This window comes from Emydura macquarii, unplaced genomic scaffold, assembly GCF_026122565.2.
Source record: "Emydura macquarii macquarii isolate MOO-44397 ecotype Brisbane River unplaced genomic scaffold, CSIRO-AGI_Emac_v2 contig_1644, whole genome shotgun sequence".
Taxonomy (NCBI): domain Eukaryota; kingdom Metazoa; phylum Chordata; order Testudines; family Chelidae; genus Emydura; species Emydura macquarii.
In genome coordinates, this window is record NW_027131781.1 from 4,248,641 (window position 1) to 4,274,290 (window position 25,650).

The window sequence follows — 25,650 nt, forward strand, 5'->3', positions numbered from 1 at the left end:
TTCACAGCAAAGCACCATGTCAAGTTCTAAAACTCCATCAAAGGAATGGCTTCTGGGCTTTACTTCTAGCCCAGAGTGTGAGAGGTAAATTACACGACGAACAAAAATATTGAGTATAGGAATGGAAGAGGGGTGTGAGGGCTTAAAAACTGATGAGACTGAATTAAACCAAAATAACTTTTAGTTAGTAAGCTAATGCGTCAGAAGTGAGTCATGTGCCTAGCGCTTCAATTAATGTATTAAACAATAAAGATTCCACTCAAAACTGTTAACAGCACGTTTACAGAAACACAAGAACACTAAAATGAAATAGCTAGTTTTTATCTGAAAGCTACAATTCAAGCGTTCCAAGGTCAAGTACAGTGTGAAATGCAACAATAAAAGGCTCCATGAGACTTCTCTCCCTGCTGTGCTATTAATTCACCTGTCTAGCCAACCACCCACAAACCACTGGCTGTATTTCTAGTCTCTAATAATCCAGAGACATTTTTAGAAAAACACTCCCAAATTAGTGCCAGTCCAACGTGTTTTGGGATGTTTACTCTATACTGTTAATCCCAGGTTGAGAGCTTTTATCACAGCATGAATGTTAAGTAAAGAAACAGAGAGCTGTCTACCTTATCTTTATGGATGATCATTCTAAATAGTTTTCCAGAACAACCATACCAAAAAAGTTAGCTTGTGTCAGACAGAACGCTTAGTTTATACTGAGCTACATACTTTACATAAGACAAGAATCTTTATTGCTGTGTCCACCAAGACAATCATTCATAAATACAATTATCCTACGCCAGGTTTACATGATATAATAATGGCATAATAATGTGGGGTAGGGGTGTGATCTTTTTAGGATATTTTTATACAGGCAAAAGCCATAAAGTAAAAAAAAAAAAAATGCTTTAACCACTATAGCCTATTTAGTTCAGGGAACAAGTAAAAACTATCCTGGCAAAAGGATGGGATATATAGCTATACCAGCATTACTATCCAGACACAGCTTTTCTTGTATAGACTAGACTGTAGCCTTCATTTAGCAGCCAAAGCAGACACATAGTTCTATCTGACCATTTTAAAATGATTTACTTCCTTTTTATAACTGCTAAGGTTTTAAAGTAGTAAAATAATTTACATTTAGAAATACATGTAAGTGCATGCAAACAAGTATGCTGGCCTTTAAACAAATATCTCATCACATGCATGAATTACAAATTTAAATTCCTCTGTTAAAATAAGGATAAAATATAGAAAATAAGCTGAAAATAAAAAAATGAAAGTTACATGCAGTAAAACCATAAAATGTGAAATATGTAGAAGAATCCTGGTAAGGGGAGCTGGAAATGATGTGTGTCTTGGAAATTACTAGAGGCGATCAAAATTTTTTCATCAAAGTTCTTCTACAAAATCCCCCCAAATTTCTCACAGAATATTTATTTTGGTTGAAAGTTTTCATGTTTCAACAAAAAATCACAGAACAAAATATGTTTTGTTTGTTTTGATGGCAAAAATCCAACTCTTACTTTTTTACTTGCTGGTCTCTTCTTTCTCCCACCTCCCCATTTGGAAAAAAGGTGGTGATTGGGGGGGGTGAAGAGTGAATAATGTCAGTGAAAGTGTCCCCCCCAAAAAAAATGTTTACAGAATGTGAATTTTGAAAAAAAATTAAAAATGTTTAATGAAATAAAAAAAGTTAATTTTCTTCTGAAAATGTTCATGTAACATACTTACTTATTTCAATAACCTCTAGAAATTACCCTTCCGATATAAATGGCCAGACCAAACTTCATGGTTTGGTTATTTGTCCATGTGGTCTTGCAATGGAAAGGTGGGTTAGGTAAAAAGGTCCCTGCAGGTTTCATAAGGCAGTTCTCACTTGACTACAGTTTACCATACAAGCAAAACACTCTTCTGACCCAAGGGAAGACAAAAAAAAACCCCACTAAACAATTCTGCCATTTCTAGATAGCTCAAGGCAGCATTTCTGAGCTACTTTCGAACTTGGAGAGCATGTGGCCTGCTGTGAGACAAGTGGTGCATCATCCATGAGGACACCTTGCAGCTAGATGCCTAAAGCAGAGATGTTTCTCCTCAAACATAATGGACATTACAGATGCAGAAAGTTAGCTAATAAGAAAAATCTACTCTAGTAATAAATGCAAACTAACAGAGGAAATGAGAACATATTAAATAAGAATAATAATATATTTAAATAGAATAAATAAATCAAGTATCGATATTTAAATGGAGTACTTTAACAATACCCTCAGAAGCAGTGTTTGTTAAGGTTATTTTAAGATCTACGGACTGGTAACTCAGCAACACAAATGGGCACTACTTCTGCCATCAGGATACAAGAACAGAGGTTCAGAGACTACGACTCTATGTATACATCCTAGGAGTTTCGTTTTTTAGGTCTGTCTCTTACTGCTACTTTATAACTGTTGCAGATCCTCAATGCAATGGCCAGAGCAGTAGTGTCTTTAGTGGGAAAATTAGGATGGACCTCAGCCATCTAATTCAAGGTAAAAAATGTCACCCTGAATCCAGACAAGGAAAAAGGTTGAAGCTAGCTACATGTTAGGTACCCTTGCCCAGTTTTTCTGGTCTAGACTTCCTTCTACTTAGCAGTTAAAGAGGAGCTTGGTCGCTTTCGTTAAATATTCCAGACTCCACATGCTACATGCTAAGTGTAAAACTAGTTACTGTTAGAGAAAAATACAAAATGATTGATGTAATCCTATACCCTTAGATACATTAAAAACATTACAAGAACAATATTTAAACTGGAGATATTAACTACTAAAGCAAGTTAGCACGGAATTAAAAACGATTGGTGTATCTTTCTTAGTATCACTGAGCTTCAACAGTGCAACTGTTGTGGTCATGAGAGTTCCAGATTCACAGGATGATGCTACATACTGCACAGCATATGCAAATTTTAGACTTTTCTAATACATAAAATAGATGGTGAGTTTTCAAAGAGATAGTGTGGTTCATATCTGTCCATAAAACACACTTCTTCAAACAATCCATGTCTACAGTATGTATAAAATTATTAATTAGATACACATATACTATATTTTGGGGGGGGTGTGTGTGTATACAGAACAGAAGCTTTGGTATTAAAACCTGTGTGTGTTTGTGCACATGCGAGCGTGCGTGTGAGTGTTTTCTAAATTCCTTGGAGCAGAGTCCATGTTTTCTATCACATGTGAAACACTGAATACTCAAAAACACCACCACCACCAGCACTGAAGCAGGTGCACAAAATAGTATCTGTCCATCTACTTCCATGTTTTCGAAATGTCACGTAACACTGTTTTGTTTTGTAGTCATATTTTAACACCACAGCTTCTGTTCTTGTTTACTGGCACAAAACATACACAATTTTATAATATCTTTTAGAGACTGATGTGTAAATTTGATGACTGGCAACAACTCACTCAAGAAGCAAAGCAATTTTAATACATGAAATCCGATCAAGTATTTTATAGTTTGAATCCCCTCTTTTTCAATTAACAGATGGACGCATCACATTCATCCATAAACAATAAGAAAAAAGTAATTTCTTTAATGTACACCTGGGAAGGAGAACTGTAATCTGGATTTGTTCATTAAACGAATAATACAATTTAATTATTAGAGCTATTTAAAGCTGCTCTCAGAATAAGCACTGAGTTAGAGAAGTGGAGTTGTTTGAAGTTTTTTTGTAATCACAGCATTTCTGTTGCATTAGAGATTGGAGCTGTAGCAATCAGCAGGCCTGGGTATCAAAAGTGATAAATTTGACTTGTTTTACATTTATCCCATATCTAATATTCTGATATCATAGTGGTTTAAGCCCTGTTAGGAAGGTGACATGATTGTTTCAGAGGCTGAATGATGTGCATTCCTTGGCTAGAAAAACACTTAGCAAATAAATGGACTCCCTGCTTGTTATCTGCTAACAAGGACATTAATATATTATATTATATATATATATAAATATATATAAAAGCAATTAAAGGTCACAGATTTCTCTCCCTCCCTCCCATCTTCTGGAGTTTGAAAGAACAAATGCCAGGCATTTTGTACTACAGTACTCTTTGCAGTTTGTCCTTTACCAAATGTAGGATCTATTTTTCTCATCTGTTTTTAGACATAAGAGCAAATTTTTGCCAAAACTACATTTGAAACACTAGACAAGGACTCCTCATTAATTCTACATTGGCAGTTGCAGCGCTGAAGTTTTCATACTCCACAAAATTAAACCATATTAACCTTGGCAAAGACAAACATGTAGTAGCTTTTGCTGTATTCTCTCAATATTATGCCACCACTTTTTGATGTATTTACTTTTAAACCTAATGTTTTCAATGGCACTAATGTCACTTGCCACTTAACAGGCATGGAAAAAAGGCAGAATCAAATGCTCAATAACATCTGACAGAAGTAAGTCTCCAGAAAGTGGTATTGTAAAAGTTTGTTAATCTGATTTAACAGGAATGGAAAATATATGTTTTATTCTGCAGACAAAATATACAAGTAATCTCATCATGGCATGCAGAATTTCTTGCTTCTGATTTCTAAATAATAGATGAAATGTACTAATTAAATGGATAAATACTGCATGAAAGTGACAAACTACACAACAAAAAAGTTAACAGGCTAATGGTATAATACTTTCTGTGTTGTCTAGTGATTTCATATATGGCAAAACCAATGTATGTCACTGGGGTTAACTAAAGGTGGGGGCTCCGACTTTGCATTTTCAGCCTCACACATTTTGCAAAAATTTTCGAACTGAACTGAGAATGGATCTGGCAGAAAGTGTTCTAGGCAAGCAAAGCTCTTAAGCACATATTTAGATCCCACTGAAGTCAATGAGGTTTAAGCACATGGTTAAATGCTTTGCTAAACTGAGGCCTTAGAACAGTAATGGACCACAGGTGATCCACTAAGCACATGCTGGTTATCGGTGGAGAGCTAGTTGTCTATATTGTCTTGGCTCACCTCTTTGTTCCCAGCTGTTACACTGCATTCCAGACAACTATAAATACGTTAAAGATATACTTCCCCAGAATTACTCTTCCACTCCAACAATTACTGTAGTTGTCACAGAGATGTGGAGTGACCACAGGCAGGAGGGGAGTTGGTCTGTGTGATGGTGAATGGGCACAGTTAACAAGGGACATTCTCTATTAAGATGCAGATAGGAAGAAATTTGAGAACTCCTGATTTAGAATATATCCTACATCATATAGAACAAAGCAGAATACAAAGACTTCTGTTGAAATGTTATTTCTACAGACATTTACTTACCGCCATATAAGCATTTGTTCCGACATACGTCTTGGCTATAGAATTCACCAACTATCAGACAAAACAGTCTGTTAGAACAATATAAAGATAATGCGGAAATAAAATGGGCAATTATTCCTCATTTAACCTACATCATCATTTCTATAAATCAACTAAAAATTATGTAAAAGGGAACAAATTTATCTACAAAGGCATTAAAAATGATTAAATCTGCGTTTTCTTTTGAGTGCGAGTTCCAATTTAAAACAAGCACTGCATTACAGTTTATAGCAGATAACCTTAAACAATCCCGTTAAACAGGATGCTTATCGCTTTAGTACCCCCAAACTAGTCTGATATAAACAGTCAATTTGACGTCGGATTGAACACACTCATTTTTCAGTCAGCTGGCTCAAGATGTGAATAAAGCCACACTCATTACTAGAACGCAATGAGCACTAAATACGCTGGAGGGACAACAGACTTTGACAACTTATAATACAACGCTGACCTTCTCTTTGGTCCTCATGTTTGGCTGAGAGAAAAGGTGGCTGCAATTCAAATCAACATCACGGCAAGCTCATGGGTCACTATCACTGAGGTTTCTCCAGGGAGGCCCAAAATGGAAATTAATTAAAATGTGTGCTGCACATTGTAAAGGCCCACCACTATTGTTGCTACCAATATTAATTTTTATTGTGGGCCAGTTGGGCTCCCCAGACACATCTCCCACTCTGCCCTCCCTTTTGTCTGGCCAAAACGCTTTCATATCGAAGCTGCATATCAATGAAGTTTGCTATTCGTAAGTAGTAATTACAATATCAGCAGTTTTTACTGTCATTAAACAATGAACAATCATATTCTGATGAAGGAAAGTCGCTTGGAGATTACAAATGAATAACTCTCTCCCAGCAGAGGAGAGCTTGCTGTGGACCTGTTTGTCTTGTAGCCAGGTGATTTCTACTTTAGAAAAAGAGCAGGCAAATATCTAAAGGAGGGGATACCTGTGTGCTAACCCCAAAGTCGCAGAGCTTCACCTGTCCTCGGGTGTTCACCAACATATTAGAGGGTTTCACATCTGTCAAAGAGGGACAAAAGAGGGCTTTCAAATACATTATTCTGTATATGCAGTTTTTATATAAAGATACAAATGTATCTAGTCACGACAGGTTTTTAGAAGCAAATATTTCAAAAAGACATTTTAAATTCGATCTCTGATGTGCAACACACTACTTCCGCATGGAGGCTGGATTCCAATAATGTAAACCTACATTCTATTCTAACCCCCGATAAACCCTATCTTGGTCTTCTTGCAATAGTCTCTCTTCAAATGCTTGGATTTCAGGTAGCAATGACAAGATTTTTTCAAATGTATTCTACACATGAACTATATTATAACATACACATACATATTACACACACACACACACACACACACACACACACACACACACACTCTCTCTCTCTCTAACATACACACATCAAATACACTTGCACAATCTAGCCGATTCTGCAGCCAGAACCATACAAGGAGGAGCTATGTACCTGCACAGAGCCCTACTGAAAACAACGTGACTCTACCTGCTGGCTCCTATTACAGGAGTGGTGCCCTCCTCTCATGATCTCAATGCTTTCACACAAACGAACTGCCACAATCAAATAAAAATGGACTGCTAATCTCACTCTAACAAATGTGACACTGATCAACATAAAACAAGACCCCTTCAGTGCTGAGATTATAATGTTGACACTCTGACATGAAACAGAAGTAGATAAGATTACGTTGTACATCGGACAGTCTACCTATAGATAGACTCCTAACTGTTCCCTCTAACCGATCAAATGTAGTGAGGATCTTTCCATTCCAGAGATGCAGGCCAGAATACATAATAAATGGCTTGCTGCAGCTCTGACCAAAAACTTGCAGAGATTAGAGTACGGTGGACGGGCTGATGACTGCTTTATCATGCCATTATGAATTGAAAGTAATAGCTTGTGTCTTTGCCTTCTTTAAAAGTGAACAGTAGTTGGGTGCAGATGGATGAAAACCAACTATGAGAGAACCTAATTTTGTTTATCATTAAGTTTGGCTTTGTTTAGCAGATGTTTTCTGGGTATCACAGTAGCTTGCTTAATTTGTCTTTGTAATGTAAAGTATATAACTTCAATTAACAAGCTGATTAAATGCTCTGATGTCTGGGGCAAAAAGAAAGCTAGTTTGTTTTTTTTTAATGGAGGGGTGCCTTCAATAATTTGTTTGTGTTCTCTATGTTTTGAGGTAGTATTAATAACATCAGTGAATTTGTAATCTCTCTCCAGGATTCGCAAAACACAAAATCACCATCATGTATCTCTGTCATGTCTCAGCTTCGAGGGCACAGTGCCCCTCTGATATAACCTCTATTTCAACTGTATAGTTCAGTTTGCCAGTAATACTCTTAACGATTTCTCACCGACCTCACCAGTAGGTGAGACAAAATACTGATTTAAAACTATCCGTGCAGTCGGAAGAACCTCAGACCTCTTTCAACCAACACTTAGAAATACATTTTTTTCTACTACAAATTTCAGGAAGACTCAAGTATTGTGTTTGTAGCAATCCATTAAACTGTATACAACTCTCTAGTGCTGGCTGGCCAGTCTCAGTTTAACTAGACCTGTAGTGTCTCCAGCCTGCTTCCGTTATGAATGGTTAAGAAGACTAGCACAGAAGCCATAGGCTGCACAATAATCCTATTCATTATGTTTAATTGTCTTCTGAAAACATGTCAGCAGATACATCTACCTAGTTATTACGCCTGCATTGCATTCTAATGAACTCAACAGCAGGTACAATTAAATATGCAAAATATGCTGACATTTTGCATTACAAATTAATCTGTTTACAGCAGGAATGCATTTACAGGAAAATTGCAGTGAAACATGAAGTCCCTACAACTAACTGCAGACTAAAGCCAATTGCTCCAAAGCAGTTGTCGATATTTAAAAAGGATCATTAACAATCCAACTAGCACAGTAACCATCATGACAAGGTCAGACTGAGGCAGAATTCTTGGGAATTCCTCAGTTCAGAGTCTGCAAGCAAGATGGTGCACTGAAGATGGCAGCTGGCCAGCCAGCCACCTGCTCCTGCTGCCCCTTCAGTTCATGATACTCCTCTCCCCACTTCCCTCCCTATCTGACACCTGCACAATACAACCTTAGAGATGGGTCAGAAGGCAGAAGCTGGGAGGGGGGTGTGGCACATGCAACAGCTGTGCTGGGGACAGTGGGGTCCACCTGATTACATGAGGGTCCCAGAGTTCTGGAGGCTCTTGGGCCATTAGAGTCTCGATCTACCACCATATTTTAACAAAATTGAGTACAAAGAAAACAGAGTCTTTTGGCTTTGGATTGGTACCACAAGAGAGGTTTAACGATGGCGATATTCTTATGTATTCGATTCTCAGGAGGGCCAAAACATGGGCCCCTCCTGTATCAGCGGCAGGGTTCCCGTTGACTTCAACAGGACTAGGGCGTGGTTCTTAGGCTGAACTTCAGCTTAGTCAGGAGAAGGAAGTCAGAAGCCCTCTCCACACTGGCTGCGTTTACAGAACACAGCTATTGGGCAAGGCACCTGGAAATGCTCCCCTTCTCTGCTCTGCTCTGCATTACAGGAGCTTCTTCCGGGCATTAGGCTTACCTCTGGGAAGGACGAGTAACACAGCAGCTCTCCCTGTGAAACACCACTCCCACAGTGTGAGGGAGATATTAGGTTTAAGATGGTATCCATACAGCTAGTTTTCTTCAATAAAACTTCTTACTAAGGGCTTGACTGTAGATGTGCCATGAGTCCAGAATAAGGGACAATGCATTGTTATGCTGCCCCAGGAACAGATCAGGAGGGAGACTGATTCAGAGTCATATTCTCCCTCCCAGTCCCCCTACTGCTCCCTCTCCAGAGCACATCATGCTGGGTCTATAACCGGTGCAGCACGTCTAGAGCAACAGTGCTGGCCAGCCCATCTGGGAGCCAGAGCCAAGGTTCCTCCCAGTCCACACCCTGTTTCATTCATCTGCATGAGTGGAGGACGGAGGGGTCTCCACTTCCCCCTCTCATGCTGCTACCAGTAATGTAGCCCACGAAGCGGCTGTAATTAAGCACCTGATCCTGAAGTCTTTCTCCAGGTAAAACAAAAAATCAGGGATTTGTCTGTGTAGGCACTGAAGGGATCAAGCCCTAATCAGGTTAAGGACGGCTGCAGTCAAACTAGACAACTATCTCCCTTCAAAGTGGCAATTTAAAGACTACAATAAACTGAGTATTTAGACAAAGAATTGCCATAAAGCTCACTGGCTCCAGAGATCTCCCAGGAATAAAAAGGCGATAATCACGGCAGAGAACTCCATTTCATGAGACATCACATGATCAAAGTGGGGTGGGGGAGGGGGGAATTAAAAAAATAAATAAATCACACAATCAGTAAATTTGTCTTTTTATTTTTTAAACCACTTCAGTTAATAGGTTAAATTTTGCTTTTAGAAAAACAAATGTGTATAAATAATGTTATCCTGCACCATCTGCTTGTCATTCACATTCCTGTTTAGAAGTGGAAGAATTTAAACGGGAGCCAAAAGGGGTCATTATGTTCCCATCACTAGTGCTTGCTTAATACATATGATTTGTACGAAGCCTCATTACGGAGGATGAACAAGTTCTATTTATGATATAGCTGCCTAAGCATGTTCACCCTTCTGTAGCTAAACGGGATATACGTTCTCTTGCTTACCAGTTAATAGAATTGTCAGAGGGTCAGGAATCTGAATACTGAACATTCAGTCATCTTATTCAAAAGCAAACAGATTAATTATTTTGAAAAAAAAAGGTTTTGTAAAAAATAGTGTCTTGACTTCTATTGCTTTTGACAAATACTCTAAAGTTCAAGGAAGATGAGTAGTGCAAACCCCAGTTTTAGCTATGGACAGCTCTGAGTACATTACTTATAACATTGAAGCAGGTGAAACAACAATAATATTCTTTCTGTGCTGAACTTATCAGCCTATTTTCTTCAGTGGCAACTGTTTTTTCCTAAACTTGAGTGGTATGTGAGAGTGCACATGTGCTTGGTATATCCGTTCTACATCAGTGTACATGGTGATAGAGCCATTTAATTTATAGAGGCTAGCAAAAGAAAAAAACACTCCAACGCACACATTATCCTAAACTAGGTACTAGCTGTATTCTACAAGTCTTTCTGTTTTCTTTGGCAATGTTGAGCCAAAATTCATGTAACCACTGGACGATGTTATCTGTCACCATGCATATTTTTAATGCTATTGCAGTAGTGATTGGCACTGACGACCAGCATTTCTTAGGGTTCATGTATTATTCAGTTTCCAAACGTAGGTAAATAACTGAACACTTTTTATTGCATATCTTATTACGAATAACTGCACATGTTGCCTGGAAAGAGTGAACTCTGGAGTCAAGATACTCCTAGCTTGCCCCTGGAGACTTGGCATACACACGCACAATTTCTAGACTCATATACCCAGAAAATGGAAGGCTGAATTCAAATCTAAACTTGTAAAATTACACTTTACTGCCCAATTTATTTACACGTGTGCTATTTGCTGAAATGTTGGACCATTAGATGTAATCAGCAGAATTCATCTTCTAAAAGTTCTACAACACAGCTCCTCTGGGAATGGCAAAAAGTCTCACTTGTAGATCTGAGCAGTTATGTGCACAGAGCAATGAGCTTCCTGATAAACTGACGCCTCTGGTAGGTGGAGCTAAACATGGGTGACAAAAGGCTACTGAGACTGGCAAACTGGATGCATCCTAATGAATATTTTTCTGCAGAGGCTCAAAACCAGCAGAGGCAGGTGAAAAAAAAGACATGAATTATGAAATAGTGGTTGACAGCATGCAGATGTCAACAGATGCACCAGGGAGTCTCAGTTACCTGTTGCAGCCACTGTCCCATTCCACAAGAGAACAAGGAGAATTCAGTCCAAGTCTCCATCACTTTAATAAATTTCACAGCCAGTATGGGTTTTGTGCTTTAGCCCAAAGTCTTAGGGCAACGCTTGAGGTATAAAGCAATTTAGCATATCATCACCAAAAGCCTTAGTATTGATACAGAGCCTTTCACCCAATGAGCTCAAGACTTTTAAACAACAAATTAATTACCTGTAAGATACATATTATACCCACTGCACAGACTGGTAAACTGAGACACAAGCAAGTTAAGAGATTTGTCCACACTCACTCTGAGTCAGTAGAAGAAACAGAAACAGAAACCAGGCAGTGTAAATACCACTACACCATTCTGGGCAAGATTTTCAAATGGATTAAGTCCCGTTTTCAAAAGTGGCTCAGTCACTTAGGCACTGTTGAAAATGTTACCGAACGTATCCAGATGAAGGATTTGGAATGAGTACTCGAACTGGAAGGTCTCGCTCACCTTGTAGAAACTTAGAAATCATCATACTACTACAGTAGCAGGGATACAGCTACCAGACATGTATGTGTTTGTACAGATAAACACACACGAAATATATATACACAAATACATGCTCATGTAATATTTTATTATGTGCACTTCTCCTTAACGAGCATGCTTTTCTAGAGAAAAGAAGAAATACCGTTTGGATATAATGTATACTCTCCTTACTTTATTCTTGAACTTAATGAACTTGGTTTCTTCTTTCTGCAAACTTTGACTTTGTGCAAAATTAGACCAGTTTGATTGCTAATTCTGTGTTAAATCTAAGTTCATTTCTCATTACCCTTCCATTTCCATTCTTTATCCTAAGGGGAAGAGAGAGCAGTTATCATTGGGACATTCTCACATGTTCCAAAGAAGTGGTATAGGTGTTAATCTTTTGTTTATGTTTGATGTGGGTAATGACGACAGCTTTAGGTTTATTAATATGCACACTACTGCCTCTTTAATCGCAAAGTATGTTTTGAAGTTAAGCTGCAGCATTTGCTGAAATGTCTGATCTGGAATAAAAGACTTGCTCATTATTGGTTTCCTTTGCTTTTATCCATCCTCTAGTCAGAAAGTGCCACGTTTGCTGCACTGATTATACATTTTTCATGAGGATGACTTCTCCACCTTCGTTATTATCACTGTGGAATTTTTTGACTCCTTCGTCCACAAGAGTTGTCTATCCAGTACATTTTACACATGATAGCAAAGAAGTCAGGGTTAAATTTTCTTCCATTTACCTAATAAGCTGCACCAAACTTCATATATAGCTACAGGAGGCTACTCATGATTAGTGAGATGTACTTCATTAGTCTGTGTCCATCTACACAGATACAGGATGTGTGCATGTCCACGCATATTTGTTTGTGTAAAACAAATACACATATTTGTTTGTGTAAAACCAAAGTCCCTTGAGGGAACACTGCTGGACCCGAGGATGTTAATTAGCACTGCTGGACCCGAGGATGTTAATTAGCCTCCCATGTGGTGGTTTAAAGCTTGGTTTTCACTCTGAGCAGACTAGGAACAGATCAAGCCCAGCAAAATCTAAAGTGAGAAGAAGGACGTGTGAGAAGAGTTTGTGTGTTTCTCATTGGACCAGATGCATCCCAGAAAGCACCAAGGCATTTTCCATCCCAAGTAACTGATCAAGGCTTAGCCAATACTCAGTACATCTTTTGATCAATTCAATGAAAGTTATAGAAGATGATGTCGGAGATGTCCCAGTTAACCAGACAGGACCAAAATCTGACTCAGCTTCTAAACGCAAAGCAGAAGGAAGGCATATAATATTACATTTACAGTCTCATTAGGCAGACAACTCATTATAAAATGAGTGTTTAAAACAATATTTTGCTCTATTTCATCAGCAAAGAGGCTAAGCAATGGCTTCTCATACTAACTTCATGAACTGACCATTATGGGAATAGTTCTAATGTACGTGAACTGGCAGTTTTGTATATTGGTAACATGATATAGAGTTTCCTTTGTATACAGTAGTTTTTGCATCTGTTCCATTCACCCTTTGCTCTTGAAGGACAACGACCTGTTAATTCCATGATTCTGAGGAAACTCAGAATGAAGGGTAACTATGCAGAATTAAGCCATCCTTAGTAAACTGTATCAAATTTAAACATTACAATGAAAGCCTCACTTCCTCCAGTAAGAGGACAAGAAAATTATAAAACGGCCAGTGTGAACTATCACTCTTATAAATGTGAAGTGGTTCATTTCTAAGGGTGGGATTTTAAAAGGAGCCTAAGGGGTTTAGGTGCCCAACACCCCTAGTCTCCTTTGAAAATCATGACCTAAATCCCTTAGTATTCAAAGGGACTTTTCCACCTGTAGCTACTAAAATACATATTCCTCTGTTCTCCCAATAGCACACTACTAACATCCTCTCATTTACACAGGAATGATGGTGATAAGCAGCACCATTTTACAGGAGTAGCACTGGAAAACACTAACTGAGACGTTAGCATTGCAAATCTGATTAACAATAACAAGAGCTGAAAGTTCTCAATTTCTCAGAACTGCGCTGGACTTTTATTATTTGTATTGCAGTAACACCTCAAAGCCAGGGTCCCGTTCTGCTAAGCACATACAAATATATTGACAAAGAGACGGGCCCTGCCCAAAAAAGTTTACAATCTAAATTCAAAGTTCCTGTTTAAGGCAGGAACTCTTAATTTAGATTTAAAAAAATTCACTCATTTCTCCCCTAGTTGATACGTTCTCTTATCCTCCCTGTAATTACAAATAATGTCTGCTACTGTACCCGCCAACTGTGCACAAGGACTGAGTGAGCAGATGGGTTAAATTAAACAGTATTGTTAGAAACATTAAGATCTGTAGCTGTTACTTGCAGACACTTTGGTACCACTGTAAATGGAAAGAGTTTTCTTCTTGTTTGCCAAAATACTTGTTACTTAACCCTTTCCTTGTTCTTTAACAGGTATCCTCAGCATCTGCCATAGTTTGCCAGGTGATGCTCTGTTTTTGAAAGAGCTGGTATCTCTGGATCAATTTAGCCATAATATTTATATTGGTAAGAAAATCTAAAAGTAGCAAATAGGTGAAAAATTAAGAGAAGTAAAAATTAACTTGAAGAATGAGGATAGGCCTTTATACTGAGAATGGTTTCATCTTTGTTTAGATAGATTTAAAATTACACTTCTTTGTCCTTCAAAATAGCAGTATATCAGTAACGGGCCAAATATTTATGTGCCTAAAGATGCAGATAAGTACCCAGTCAGATTATCAAAAGTGCCCAAACAGGTTAGGCATCTAACTCCTATTGAATTTGAAAGGCTACTGAGTAAATTAATGCCTGGCATAACTCCACTGATGTCAGGGGAGTCACAGCAGGGTTTAGTGTGGCCCACTGTCTTTGTAAAAAGCTGCACTGACCAAGAAAGTATGATATTCACTTAGAAAATGAAAGAAGAAATCTGTCACTCACCTCTGTGTAAAATCTTTAAGCTCCATAAATAGGTAAGGCCTTTAACAACCTGCATACAAGAAAAAGAGAAACAATATATAATAATAACAATAAACATTTCTAATAGGGAACTATACTCATTTCAGGTGGATTTTCTTCTTAGGGATTTGTGTTATAACTGCAAGAAGCAAGATTGAAAAAATAGGTCTATTCCAGTTTACCCCATATTTTATGGTTGTCTTAGCTGCATTGCCCAGTAGTCACCCTGAAGATCAAGTCCAACTTTATCTCTTGGTTTATTAAGAACATTTTCATTAATTCTTGGGGGTTATTAATTCATAGAAAGGAGTTCATTACAGTTTTATCTGAAATAAGTATGGGCAAAGACTAACATAAACAGCTTAATCTTCAGAGAATAATTTTAGGAATCAAATTTGGCCCAACTAACAAATGTAGAACTTTCTCCAATCCTTTAAAGTTCTGTTTGTTTGTTTGTTTTAAAGTAAGAGGATGGAAATTTTTTTCATATAACTATTCTAAGCAGGGAATTAAGTGAATGCCTTGTTATTTAACTGTGGATTTAACATTTGAAATAATATTCCTGTTAGGCCAATTGTCTCTTTCTTTCTGCTAATATCCAGCCTTTTTTACTGTAAAAATGCCATTTTCGGGCCTATGAGTTTTCTAAATTGCTCCAGTTATTTTAGGGGGAGATATCAGTGGTTCAAGCTATTAACAATATACAAGTAGACGCTCATTAGTAGCAACGTATTGGTGACCTTTTGCTGTGTTGCTCCTTAGCCACAGTTGCTGTTATGGGGACTGTCACCTGAACAAACGCTTATGATGAGTTAAGGGTGTTTCGGAAGGGGTGAGGCAGCCACATGGAGGGTTGGGGGGGATCCCAATTTTGGGAGGAATGGGGCAGGGGAACCCCGGGTTTGGCAAAGGAGCCCCCAGTTGGCAAAACGACTGTGCAAGCCTGTCTGCCAGGGACAGGCTGAGGATGTTCCAGTTGGCAGTTTCATGCTACAGCCTGGAGAGGGATGGATGGGTGGGGAGGGCACCGTGCACAGCCTGCAATGCGGGGGAGGGAGGGAGAGAGGCTCCCGGCATGGACAGCGGAGACAGGAGGGGGAAAGAGGACAGATCGGTGTCTTGGGGAGGAGGGTCCCCCGATTCCCCACCGCAAAACAGCACACCCACACCCCAATCTGCACCCTTGGATGTGATGTCACAAACGTCGCTGTTACCGAGTGGACAATTCACAGCAGGGAAAGCGTTCCCAGGGGAAATGTTGCTCGTAAGCAGCGGTTGCTCTTACAAGGCGTTGCTGCAAACAAGCACCTACTATATCATCAACAAATAGGCTTATTTTCTGTTCATTTGTCAGCGCTCCTGCATCCAATAGCTTGGAATTAGTTCAAACTGATTGAGTGGAAGACTATATGAAAATGGCATAAAAATGGTGATAGAGTTTCTAGCCGTGCCTTGTCTTTCTTTTTCAATTAGAGCTGTTGACGCAGGCCGTTAACATTCTACAAATGTTGAGGTTTATAATATAAACGTCATATCCGTTTTTGAAACTAGAATCAAATCCTATCCAAACAAAAGTCTGCTGTGGAAGACCCTGTCCAACGAGTCAGTCTTGCAAGGTCGTGAGTAGAGCTGAGTTTGATTTGAACCCAAACACACGTTTTCACTTTTTTTTTTGATAAATCGGAAAACTCAAAAAATAAATACCCGGAGCCGACTCAAAGCTTTTTACTTGATTTGAAGCGACTTCTCTCCCCCTTGTTTTCAAGTCAGGTCTATTGAAATATCTTCTGAGATATGACAGGAGTTCCAATTAACATTGCATAGGGCATTGTGCGAACACTAAGTTCACCTTCCTCAAATCGACACCTCATGATACTTCCATCCATGGAAGATTTACATAGGTCAATTGCAAATCTAGCAGTAAGATAATCATTAAATCTGAGATGCACCAAGCATCACCATTTATTTTCCATCTTTCTCGATTTATTTCCTAGGATTACATGCAGACTAGGCGACGACTATAAGGCTGTTCAATCAACGGCACAGAAAAGCAATCCTGTACTACAGGTTACCTAGGAATAGGCTCTTCTCCCTAAGTTTTATAAAGTGCCCCAGTAATTAAAACCCCAAAATAATGTAAATTCTTGCCTTCTGCCACCACCAAGGTTTTTTTTCCCCTGATCCGCTTTTTCCAGCAGCCTGAGAGCTATATCGTCATCTAATAAACCCCATTCTATTGTTGCACACGTTTCTTCTCCAGAACATTTCTGCTGTGTCAGCCAGTTATTTTTATAGAAAAACTTTCCTACAAAATTTGCTGTCTGTAATGACATCCCACTCATTTTCCTGACTGAGGTAGATCTTTGTCCAGTGCTTCCCAGAACAACACGACATTTTAGATGGATTGGAAAGTGGCAAGAGTTCTTCATGAAGAACAATGAAAATTCTTTTTGGCCATTAAGGAGGTTGAAATAAAATTAAACTGTTTCTCTTAAAGTAAATGAACCAGAAACTTTACAAAAGTCAAAACTGTTACATGGCATGAAAGGCAAACTAATATAATAATTTTTAGCCTCCCTATTGGATTAGAAGATCATTCTGACATCTCATTCATTCAGTAAGCAAAATAATGTAAGTGGAACCTGAGCCTCTTTTGTATACTGAATAATGATTTTGGATCCCTACTAAATTGCTCTAGATGGCACCTTAGGAGTGCTGAACTCACATGCCTAGTTCCAAGTGCCTCGTGGCCTCAGATGGTAATTACTCATCACAAAGGGCCTTAATCATATTCCATATATCCTCTCAGTCTGGCCTTGTTCACTTTAGCCTTTTAAAAAGCAAAACAGTAGAATTCTATTTACACATTGTTTCAAAAATTGCCAGAATTACAGCAATACTAAAAAAAATAAGGAATGGCATTTCAGTCATTCTCCCACTTCCCCAACAAAACTAGTTTTGGATATAGTCAGCTGTTCTCTTCATTAAACGTATATTCAGACAATTCAAAATCTTTAAAAATCCTTCAAACAATTTGAATTTTGAACATTTATCACATATAGGAACAAAGCAAACATTTGCTAGGAAAAAATCAACAGCTGTGAGTTATACACCTCTAAGTGGTTATTATACGCCACATAAGTGGTCATAAAAAGCATGCTATTAAACAAACTCTCACATTCAGATTATCTATGCAGAGAACACGAAAATTCAAGGAGGTTTTTTTTAAAAAAAGAAAAAGCTATGTTTTAAAGCTACACAATAAAGAAAATAAACAAAGTATTGTCATTCACTGAAATACTAAAACATACATTAAGAGATGCCATTTTCCTATTAAGGATGGACATTTTGGTATTAAGCATTATTCTAAAAAGATGCCAGCATAGAGTAGCTTTTGATTGAACATCTAGCAGGTATCATTGGTATTCAGTAAAATAGATTTTGCAACAATGACTTGACAAAGCCTTGACACAAAAAGTACTTCTACCTGCTGTCAATCACTCACTCTCTTGACAGTTCAAGTGCACATCCTTTCGGGGAGAACTTCAATCAACATTAGCACTAAAAATACAGTGCACAATGTCACTAATTCAGAAATGGAAGTGGAAATAAATGTGTGAAGTGGCAAGCAAAGGTAGAATAGTATCAACCATAGAGATGCCTGAAAGCATACACACTGTAGTAGGAAATCGTTTAGCAAGATGGAGTACAGCCTGCCTCTTTCAGGGTTCTCAAGTTTTCCTTTTTCCATGGAAAAATCACTAGCCATTCACTCAAAATGAATACTGCAGTAAACAGAAAAAAGCTCCCATTCTCATCACGGCTGCATTGAGCAGAATGAGCCAGAATTTTGTGATGGAATCAGACAGAGCTCTCTCTTCCCGAGACTCATTTCTGGCAGTTTCCTCCATCTATCTCACTGTTTTCCTTCCACTAAACACCATCTGTCTCCTCCATGAGACGGCTCTCTTTAGTTGCGCTTTTATTCAGATTCCTCCCACTACCTTATCCCTTCTCCACCACTCTCTCAGCTTTATTGCATCTTATTACATCCATAGTAAATAAGTAATACTGGAAAAAGGCCCAGTATTTGACAAGGCAGAACTTCTCTGTGAAAGAAAAGAATTGACTTGATAATGGATTCCTGCAGGATCAACTTAAATCAAAGGAGCCTTGCACTCCTCACTTCCCCCTGAGATATTTGGATGGTTGGGTGGCAATAACAATGAAAGAAAACTGTAGATGCTATACATAACACTCCCAATAATATTCTTATTGACTTTGTATATAAGCGAATGGGGTTTGGTGCCCAGTCTATTTCCCAGTGGACGAGTGTCCACACCAGAAAAGCTACCACTGCAACTGCCCATAACTGGTAATATTTGGCATTTTTCAGCAGACTATTCTCTCAGCCATAGAGATGATCATGCCAAGTCAGGGATTAGTCACATCGAAAGGAGACTGTATGGGTAAGGCAACAAAGCTGCTACCCTAATGCACCTGTTTTATGGATGCCTACTAAATATTTCTACTAGATACACCACTGTGATATCTGCTACTCTTATAAGAAAATAAATGATTAGTTTCTTGCCATATGGTCCTATCCCTTCCCTTCTTACTCTGGTGTAGAAAGCATCTTTGATCCTGTGGTGCACAGTTGCCATGAAAGGTCATGGTTGCCAAGGGGCAATCCCACAAGTAGCTCACTAGAATAAGACATGAACTTGAACGTGAGTCAGCATTCAATGGAGCGAGCGGAGCACAAGGGTAACATATTCTTTTCTAATGGTGTTGCTTAGCGGACAGGCTATCTTGCCCTAGACCAGTTGGAGTTGTTTCCAGGGCTGGTAGGCGTATGGCATATATAAAGCATTACTGTGCCACTGTAGTGCTTCAGTGTTGACACTACCTACGCCAACAGGAGGGATTCTTCCATCAACATAGGTAATCCACCGCCCCAAGAGGTGGCAGCTAAGTCATCGGAAGAATTCTTCTGTCAACCTAACTCTGTCTACATGGGGACTTAAGGCAGCTTAGCTACATCACTCAGGGGTGTGGATTCTTCACACCCCTGACTGATGTAGTTAAACCAACCTCTAATTTTCTACGGTAGACCAGGCCTTAGTCTTGACTGATGCAGTGAGATCTATATATTGTACTGGGTGCTCTCGTAAGTTTTACTGGAGAGGAACCATTTACTAATTTTGAAGAAGTTTTTAATTAACTGATGTGCATGTCATGCACGTTTTTCTGCAGACTCTACAGCCTGCTGAAGGTGTGCATCTCCCAGGACTATACAGGATGACATAGTGCATGGACATAGTGCATGGAAGATGGAAAGAAGAATTACTGATTCAGAAAAAAGCTCATGCTTCTCTCACAGTACAGAAGTCTCAGATTTTGCCTAAGTAAAATAGATAATCTTGGATCAGTTATGTATTGCTCTGTCCCACTCTCTAGCCTCTGCTTTTTCCATTTCCCCTCTCCTTACATGTGCAGGGATGTAAATACCACCCTAACAGTCCCTGTGACTTTTGGGCAAACAACAGTAAACTCTTTGGGGCAAAGACTGTGCGTGTGCATGTGTCTCTGCATATATGTGACTGGTACAATGGAGTCCTGACCCGCATCTGGGACTCTAGGTGCTACCATAATTCAAATAATATGCAACAAGCAGCAGCAGCAGCTGCCCCAGGGCACTTGCAGGATACCCTGCCGCTGCAGAGAAGTTATTCAGCATGCAAGGGCTTTTGTTTCTCTCTCTCCGACTGGTCTCAAGCGAGTGCAGAGAACTAGCAAGGGGGCAGAGATAGCTACCGCACGCCATCCTCACTGCCGGATGTGCGTACTGTGGCTTGGGAGTGGAAATGTGATCAAGCTGCTTCTTTGAAGCTGCCTGCTCATTTCCCCACCTCCTATCCCACTAGCGGTCCATGGGGTGGCCACAGTGCAGACAGACGTAGGACCAAAACATGTCAGGTGTCAACCACCTGTCCACCGAGGTGAATAGCAGGGAGTGTTTGCCAACAATAACGGATTTAGTTAAGAGGTCAGGCTAAACAATGAACAAATGTGAAGCTACTTAGAGGAAATGTCACCAGAAAGAGATGTTCATCATTCTGGGCAGGCCTCACGAATAAAGAGAAAGTAGAGCTGTGAATGACAATGAACGGAGACTAAATAGCTGCCCGTGCTGGATTAAAGGATTTAAATTATCAGCTTGACATATAATGAATGTGAAAACCCAGTGCTTAATTAAATGGCACATGATAGAATAACTTTGTTATGCTTTAAACTGCTTAAGTTATCAAAGTATTTCTTAGATTTCGCAATTGTTTAGCGGTATCCCTCGCCCCCAGGATGTTCGCTAAGATGGTGTTCAATTAGCTTCGGTTCAGGCTTTGAAAGCAGATTATAGAATGAAAAAGTCTCTCCGTATTTTGCAAACACCACTGGCGAAACCCTGGAAACAATACACTTGTACTCACTATCCTGATGAAGGCCTCAGATGCTGCTGAGACACAATGACATGTTAGAGGGGGCTCTCAGAAGCCCCTTGTCAAAATTCTGCCCCCAAATGGAAGGGAGATTAGGGGCTGATATCTCTGACAAGGACAGGGTTCAATCCCCAGTTCCTTTGGGATTAGAGCTAGATCAGCCCTACCAGAGATGGTCTGTATGAAGGATCACAGAAATGGGCGGGGAATGCAACATGCCACCAAGACACGTTTTGCCCAAACTTGCTCTTCCAGGACAGCAGCTTTGGTCTCCAGCTTGTTGCTTTAGGAAACAGATCAACGGGGGGAAACTGTACTGTACAAGGGGTTAAACATGCTATGCTACTGCACATGGATAACAGCCTACATACAAGGAATGTGCAGCAGAACAGAGCAAGCCTCTGTTCCCATCAGGATTAGTCACAACTTCTTAGCCTGAGGAGCAGATCTAAATGATTCACCTGCCTTTGTGTGTGGCGAGGACCAGAAGAGCTGAAACACAGGAGTCAGTCAGCAGCCATTTAGCAACAGCACAAGAGCAGCCACCATAATATGTCCCATTTTCACATGGTCTTACTGCTGCTGATCAAGGCCAGAAACGTGCACAGAGACGATGGGAACTCTGACAACGGCCCACTGAGAGGACAACTGGTGCAATCAAATCTAAGACTGATTATACAAATGACACAACCCTCAAAGACAAAAATACTTACAGCTACTGCTATTCTTCCTAGTACGTGTTCTGGAATTTTTCTATAAACATCCAAAGAACCCCCTGTAGGGACAGACAGACAAAGTGTGATTAGTTAATATAAAAACAAATACTACCCTAGATTTAAGGGTTTTCTAACCCTTTGATTATTAATAAAAATGCCATAAACAACATAATAGTAACAGTGTCAGAAATAACTGACCTTAAATAATATTTATTCTCTGAATAAACACAGGAGTCGGAACTCTCAACATCTCTTTTCTTCCCGTGTTATCTGTTTGTTTGCAAAGGTATTACTAAAGTCTTTTCAGAATACATCCATATCGCAGGATAGAAAGCAAAAAATGACTTTATTCTAGAGAGCTGAACTACACAAGGTTTGGTGCACCTTAATTTACTTTTCAATAATATAAAGAACTTTAGAAGAATTGCAACAGATTACAAAATCAAAATCATCATTAACACCTTGTCACACAAAGCCAAGTACAACTGATGCTATCAACAACTCTTGGTATCTAGCACAGTGGAACACAGCCCTGGAATCAACCTCTCTCTGCAGATCAAAAGGGACTGATTGTGCCTCAAAGTCACAGCCCTGAACTAAAGGATGTCTGGAGATGCAAAAAGGAGCTTCAGGGCACACAGAGAAAGCTTCTGCTAGTTCTCTCCTTTACGGGGTACTATTTAGTACTTGCCCCAGCTCAGTAGGCCAACCACCATACTTGCAAAAGGTGGGGAATCCTGGTTTCCTCTAGTTCCTTATGGCGTGCCAGATACCCCCAGAAGATTGGGAAGAACTTGCCTACCTTTTATTAGATTATTTATACCAGAAATTCAAGTCAATTGGTTTTTTTTAAAAACCTATTTCAAAATATTAAAGTTTGGTCAGGAAAAATTTAAAATTGAGGATATAAAATAAATGAACAACATAGACAGTGAGCCAGCTCTGATCTCCTGGCTTGTGAGGATGTAAAGCCAAGCATAAAACAGATGCAAAGAGAGGGATTTTCAGAAGTGCGGCTCCCATCAAAGTCTATGGGGTTTTACCAAAGACTCCAGCTTCAACAGAGCTACCTTATGGCTCAATTAAAAATAACAGACATTCTGTAATGCAGGAGTCCACAGAACAATCACAGGATCTTAGTCCATTCTGGACTCCATTAATCATGTGGTAATGGTTACTCCAATGAGCTGCTCCATTTTTTCATATTCTCCATCTTTGGAAATACAGTATTTGTGCCAGTCTCCACTAACATTGCTCTGACTATGTAATTTCCTGAAGGAGACAAGGTGGGTGATATCTTATATAATACAAGATTATTATACAATATACATTATATTATATAATATAATATAACCCGTATTAATGGACCAACTTCTGATGATGAGAGAGACGAGCTTTAAAGCTATACAGAGTGGGTCAGCTCGGAAGTTCGTCTCTTCCCCCAACAGAAGTTGGTCCAACAAAAGATATTCCCTCAGCCACATATTACTTCACCCATCTTGTCTCTCTAATATCCTGGGACAAACACAGCTACAACATTATTTTCTTCAAATCATTTTAATTGGTGTGTTAAGTTTCGTTTTTAAATGTAGAGTGACTATGTTCCAGGCAGTAGACAGGATTTAAATTTTTCAGGTGAATTTAGGCGGGCTCTGACACAGTGTGATAAAAGAGTGCAAAGCATGACAAAAGTCTACTGAATGTCGCAGAAGGTCAAGTGTCAGGACAGGCAGGCAACCAGCCACTGCCTGAACTGGGGCAGGCACAGGTTGGAGCTGCAGCAGGGTAGGGAGCCATATGGCAGAACTACCAGACAGCAGGGAGCATCCCCAACATGGTATTGATGTTGAGCGGTCTGGAGTGGCTGTTTTCATTAGGCTCCTATATACCAGCCTTGGGTTAGACCATTTCTTGTGGATTCGCTGGACCCTTATGATCCATAGGTAAATATCTCAAATGGCACATCAGGGTCAGAGCACTCAAAAAACTTCGGCTCAGGGGTGACTCATCAGGCTCAGCACACTTGACACAGAGAGAAGGCCGCTCACAGGCTCAGATCATTCTTGTTCATGAGCTTACTGTGCAGTGTACATTTACCTCTGCACAAAAATCATCTATTTTCACACATCAGCAGCCAAGTCTTGTGTTTAAAAAGTGAATCGTTTGATTCTAGCCAGCAAATAGTGGAAGAAATCAAAGAACCGATCTTAGAACACCCAGACGTTTTTGTTGAGCAAACGGGGGATTAAAATTGTGGTCAATGCTCAAAGCTGGGATCCTAAAAGTAGGCTTCTAAACCCACATTTAGACACCTAAACAAACATGCCCTGATCTTTAAAGATGCTGAAAACTTGCAGCTTTCATCAATTTCAATGGGATTTGTGGGTACTCTGCACTTCCAAAGAGAAGACAGCAATAATAAAAAAAAATCCAACAATGTATTTCACCATCTTTATTTACTAAAAGAGCATTTTTATTACAGATGTAAAAGCGAGAAGACACATAAGCCTTATTTTATGTTCCCATTGATCTTTAAGATCAATTGGCAGGTGCCAGGATGAGCCAGGTCAAGCAGTTCAAGCTCTGTACTTCAGTGTTTGTAGACCATGATTGATGTAGTTGTCTTTGCTTTCAAGTCTATCAGAGGAGAACTACTATAGAACTACTCCGTGTGTTTACTCTGCATCTCCTAAAAACATAAGTATTCCCAAACACATCGATGCAAAGCGTTGACTAACCTTAGAGATTCATCTGTGATGAGCTACTCCACAAAGGAAATACTTTTCCACACAGCCATCCATGGAATTCACGGCCACTGGACACTTTTCACACACACAGTTCAATGGGATTTTTTTTAAGTGGAGACTGGATACACACAACCTTTATAAACAACTACTCCAAGAGAGGGAGACTGGAGAAAAAGGGTCTCTAGGAGTTAGAGTGTCATGCTTAAGGGCTATTCACTTGCATGGGTTAGGAGGTAAATGTTTCCATCTTCACCTGTAGCCATACACATCCATAAGAAAGTCCCATTAAGTGGATTTTGTTCTTCCCTTACATTTTTGTTTATAGATCATTGCCAGAGGGAGTGCACTGCATGAGGTGGACCAGAGTTCTTCTTCAGTATGATTCCAAGTACCTTTTGCATGGTCAGTAAATACCAGGGCTGGGCAACATTATGAAAGAGGCATATTTTTAAAGGGTTAACAGTTCTCACTACAAGAATTTAGAATGGCAAACATTAACGAACAGGTATTTCTGTCACTTTTTAAATTGAATTTGAATTTTCCTGAGCACTCATAGACCTTGGTCTTCAGACTGTAAGTAGATGCACACTGTAGCATTTTCAAATATTTCCCTATTGGGTGTGCCCACCACGTGACATGCACATGTAAATACCAATTTGTACACAAGTTTCCTGCAGCATGTGCTCAACCCGAGCACAGTGATGAAACACAAATATTGAGAATCAGACCCATTGGCAATATTTATATAGTACAAGAACATCAATTAACTTCACATCTGGGTTTCGCTGGACGAATATATATTTTTTTAAAATTAAACTTGGCATTTACACGAGATCAGAGTCACAACTCATCTATGTAAATGGGTTGCAATGAACTTCAGAATAGTTTCCACAAGGGGAAGAGCAAAAAGAATGAAGGATCATATGTAGGTTGTAAAACATATTATTCTGAGCA

The 25,650-nt window shown here is 39.3% G+C and overlaps 1 protein-coding gene across 8 annotated transcripts in view; it reads right to left on the minus strand.

Moving 5' to 3' along the window:
• MAP2K5 (mitogen-activated protein kinase kinase 5) overlaps nucleotides 1-25,650 on the minus strand; it is a 185,876-nt gene that overhangs the window by 85,650 nt on the left and 74,576 nt on the right. For all 8 annotated transcript variants that reach the window (XM_067555517.1, XM_067555520.1, XM_067555515.1 and 5 more), the window contains exons 12-15: nucleotides 21,947-22,008; nucleotides 14,719-14,767; nucleotides 6,282-6,355; nucleotides 5,299-5,349 (exon numbers count right to left, since the gene is read on the minus strand). In XM_067555517.1, coding sequence (XP_067411618.1) covers nucleotides 5,299-5,349; nucleotides 6,282-6,355; nucleotides 14,719-14,767; nucleotides 21,947-22,008 — 236 coding nt within the window. The remainder of the gene's footprint in view (nucleotides 1-5,298; nucleotides 5,350-6,281; nucleotides 6,356-14,718; nucleotides 14,768-21,946; nucleotides 22,009-25,650) is intronic.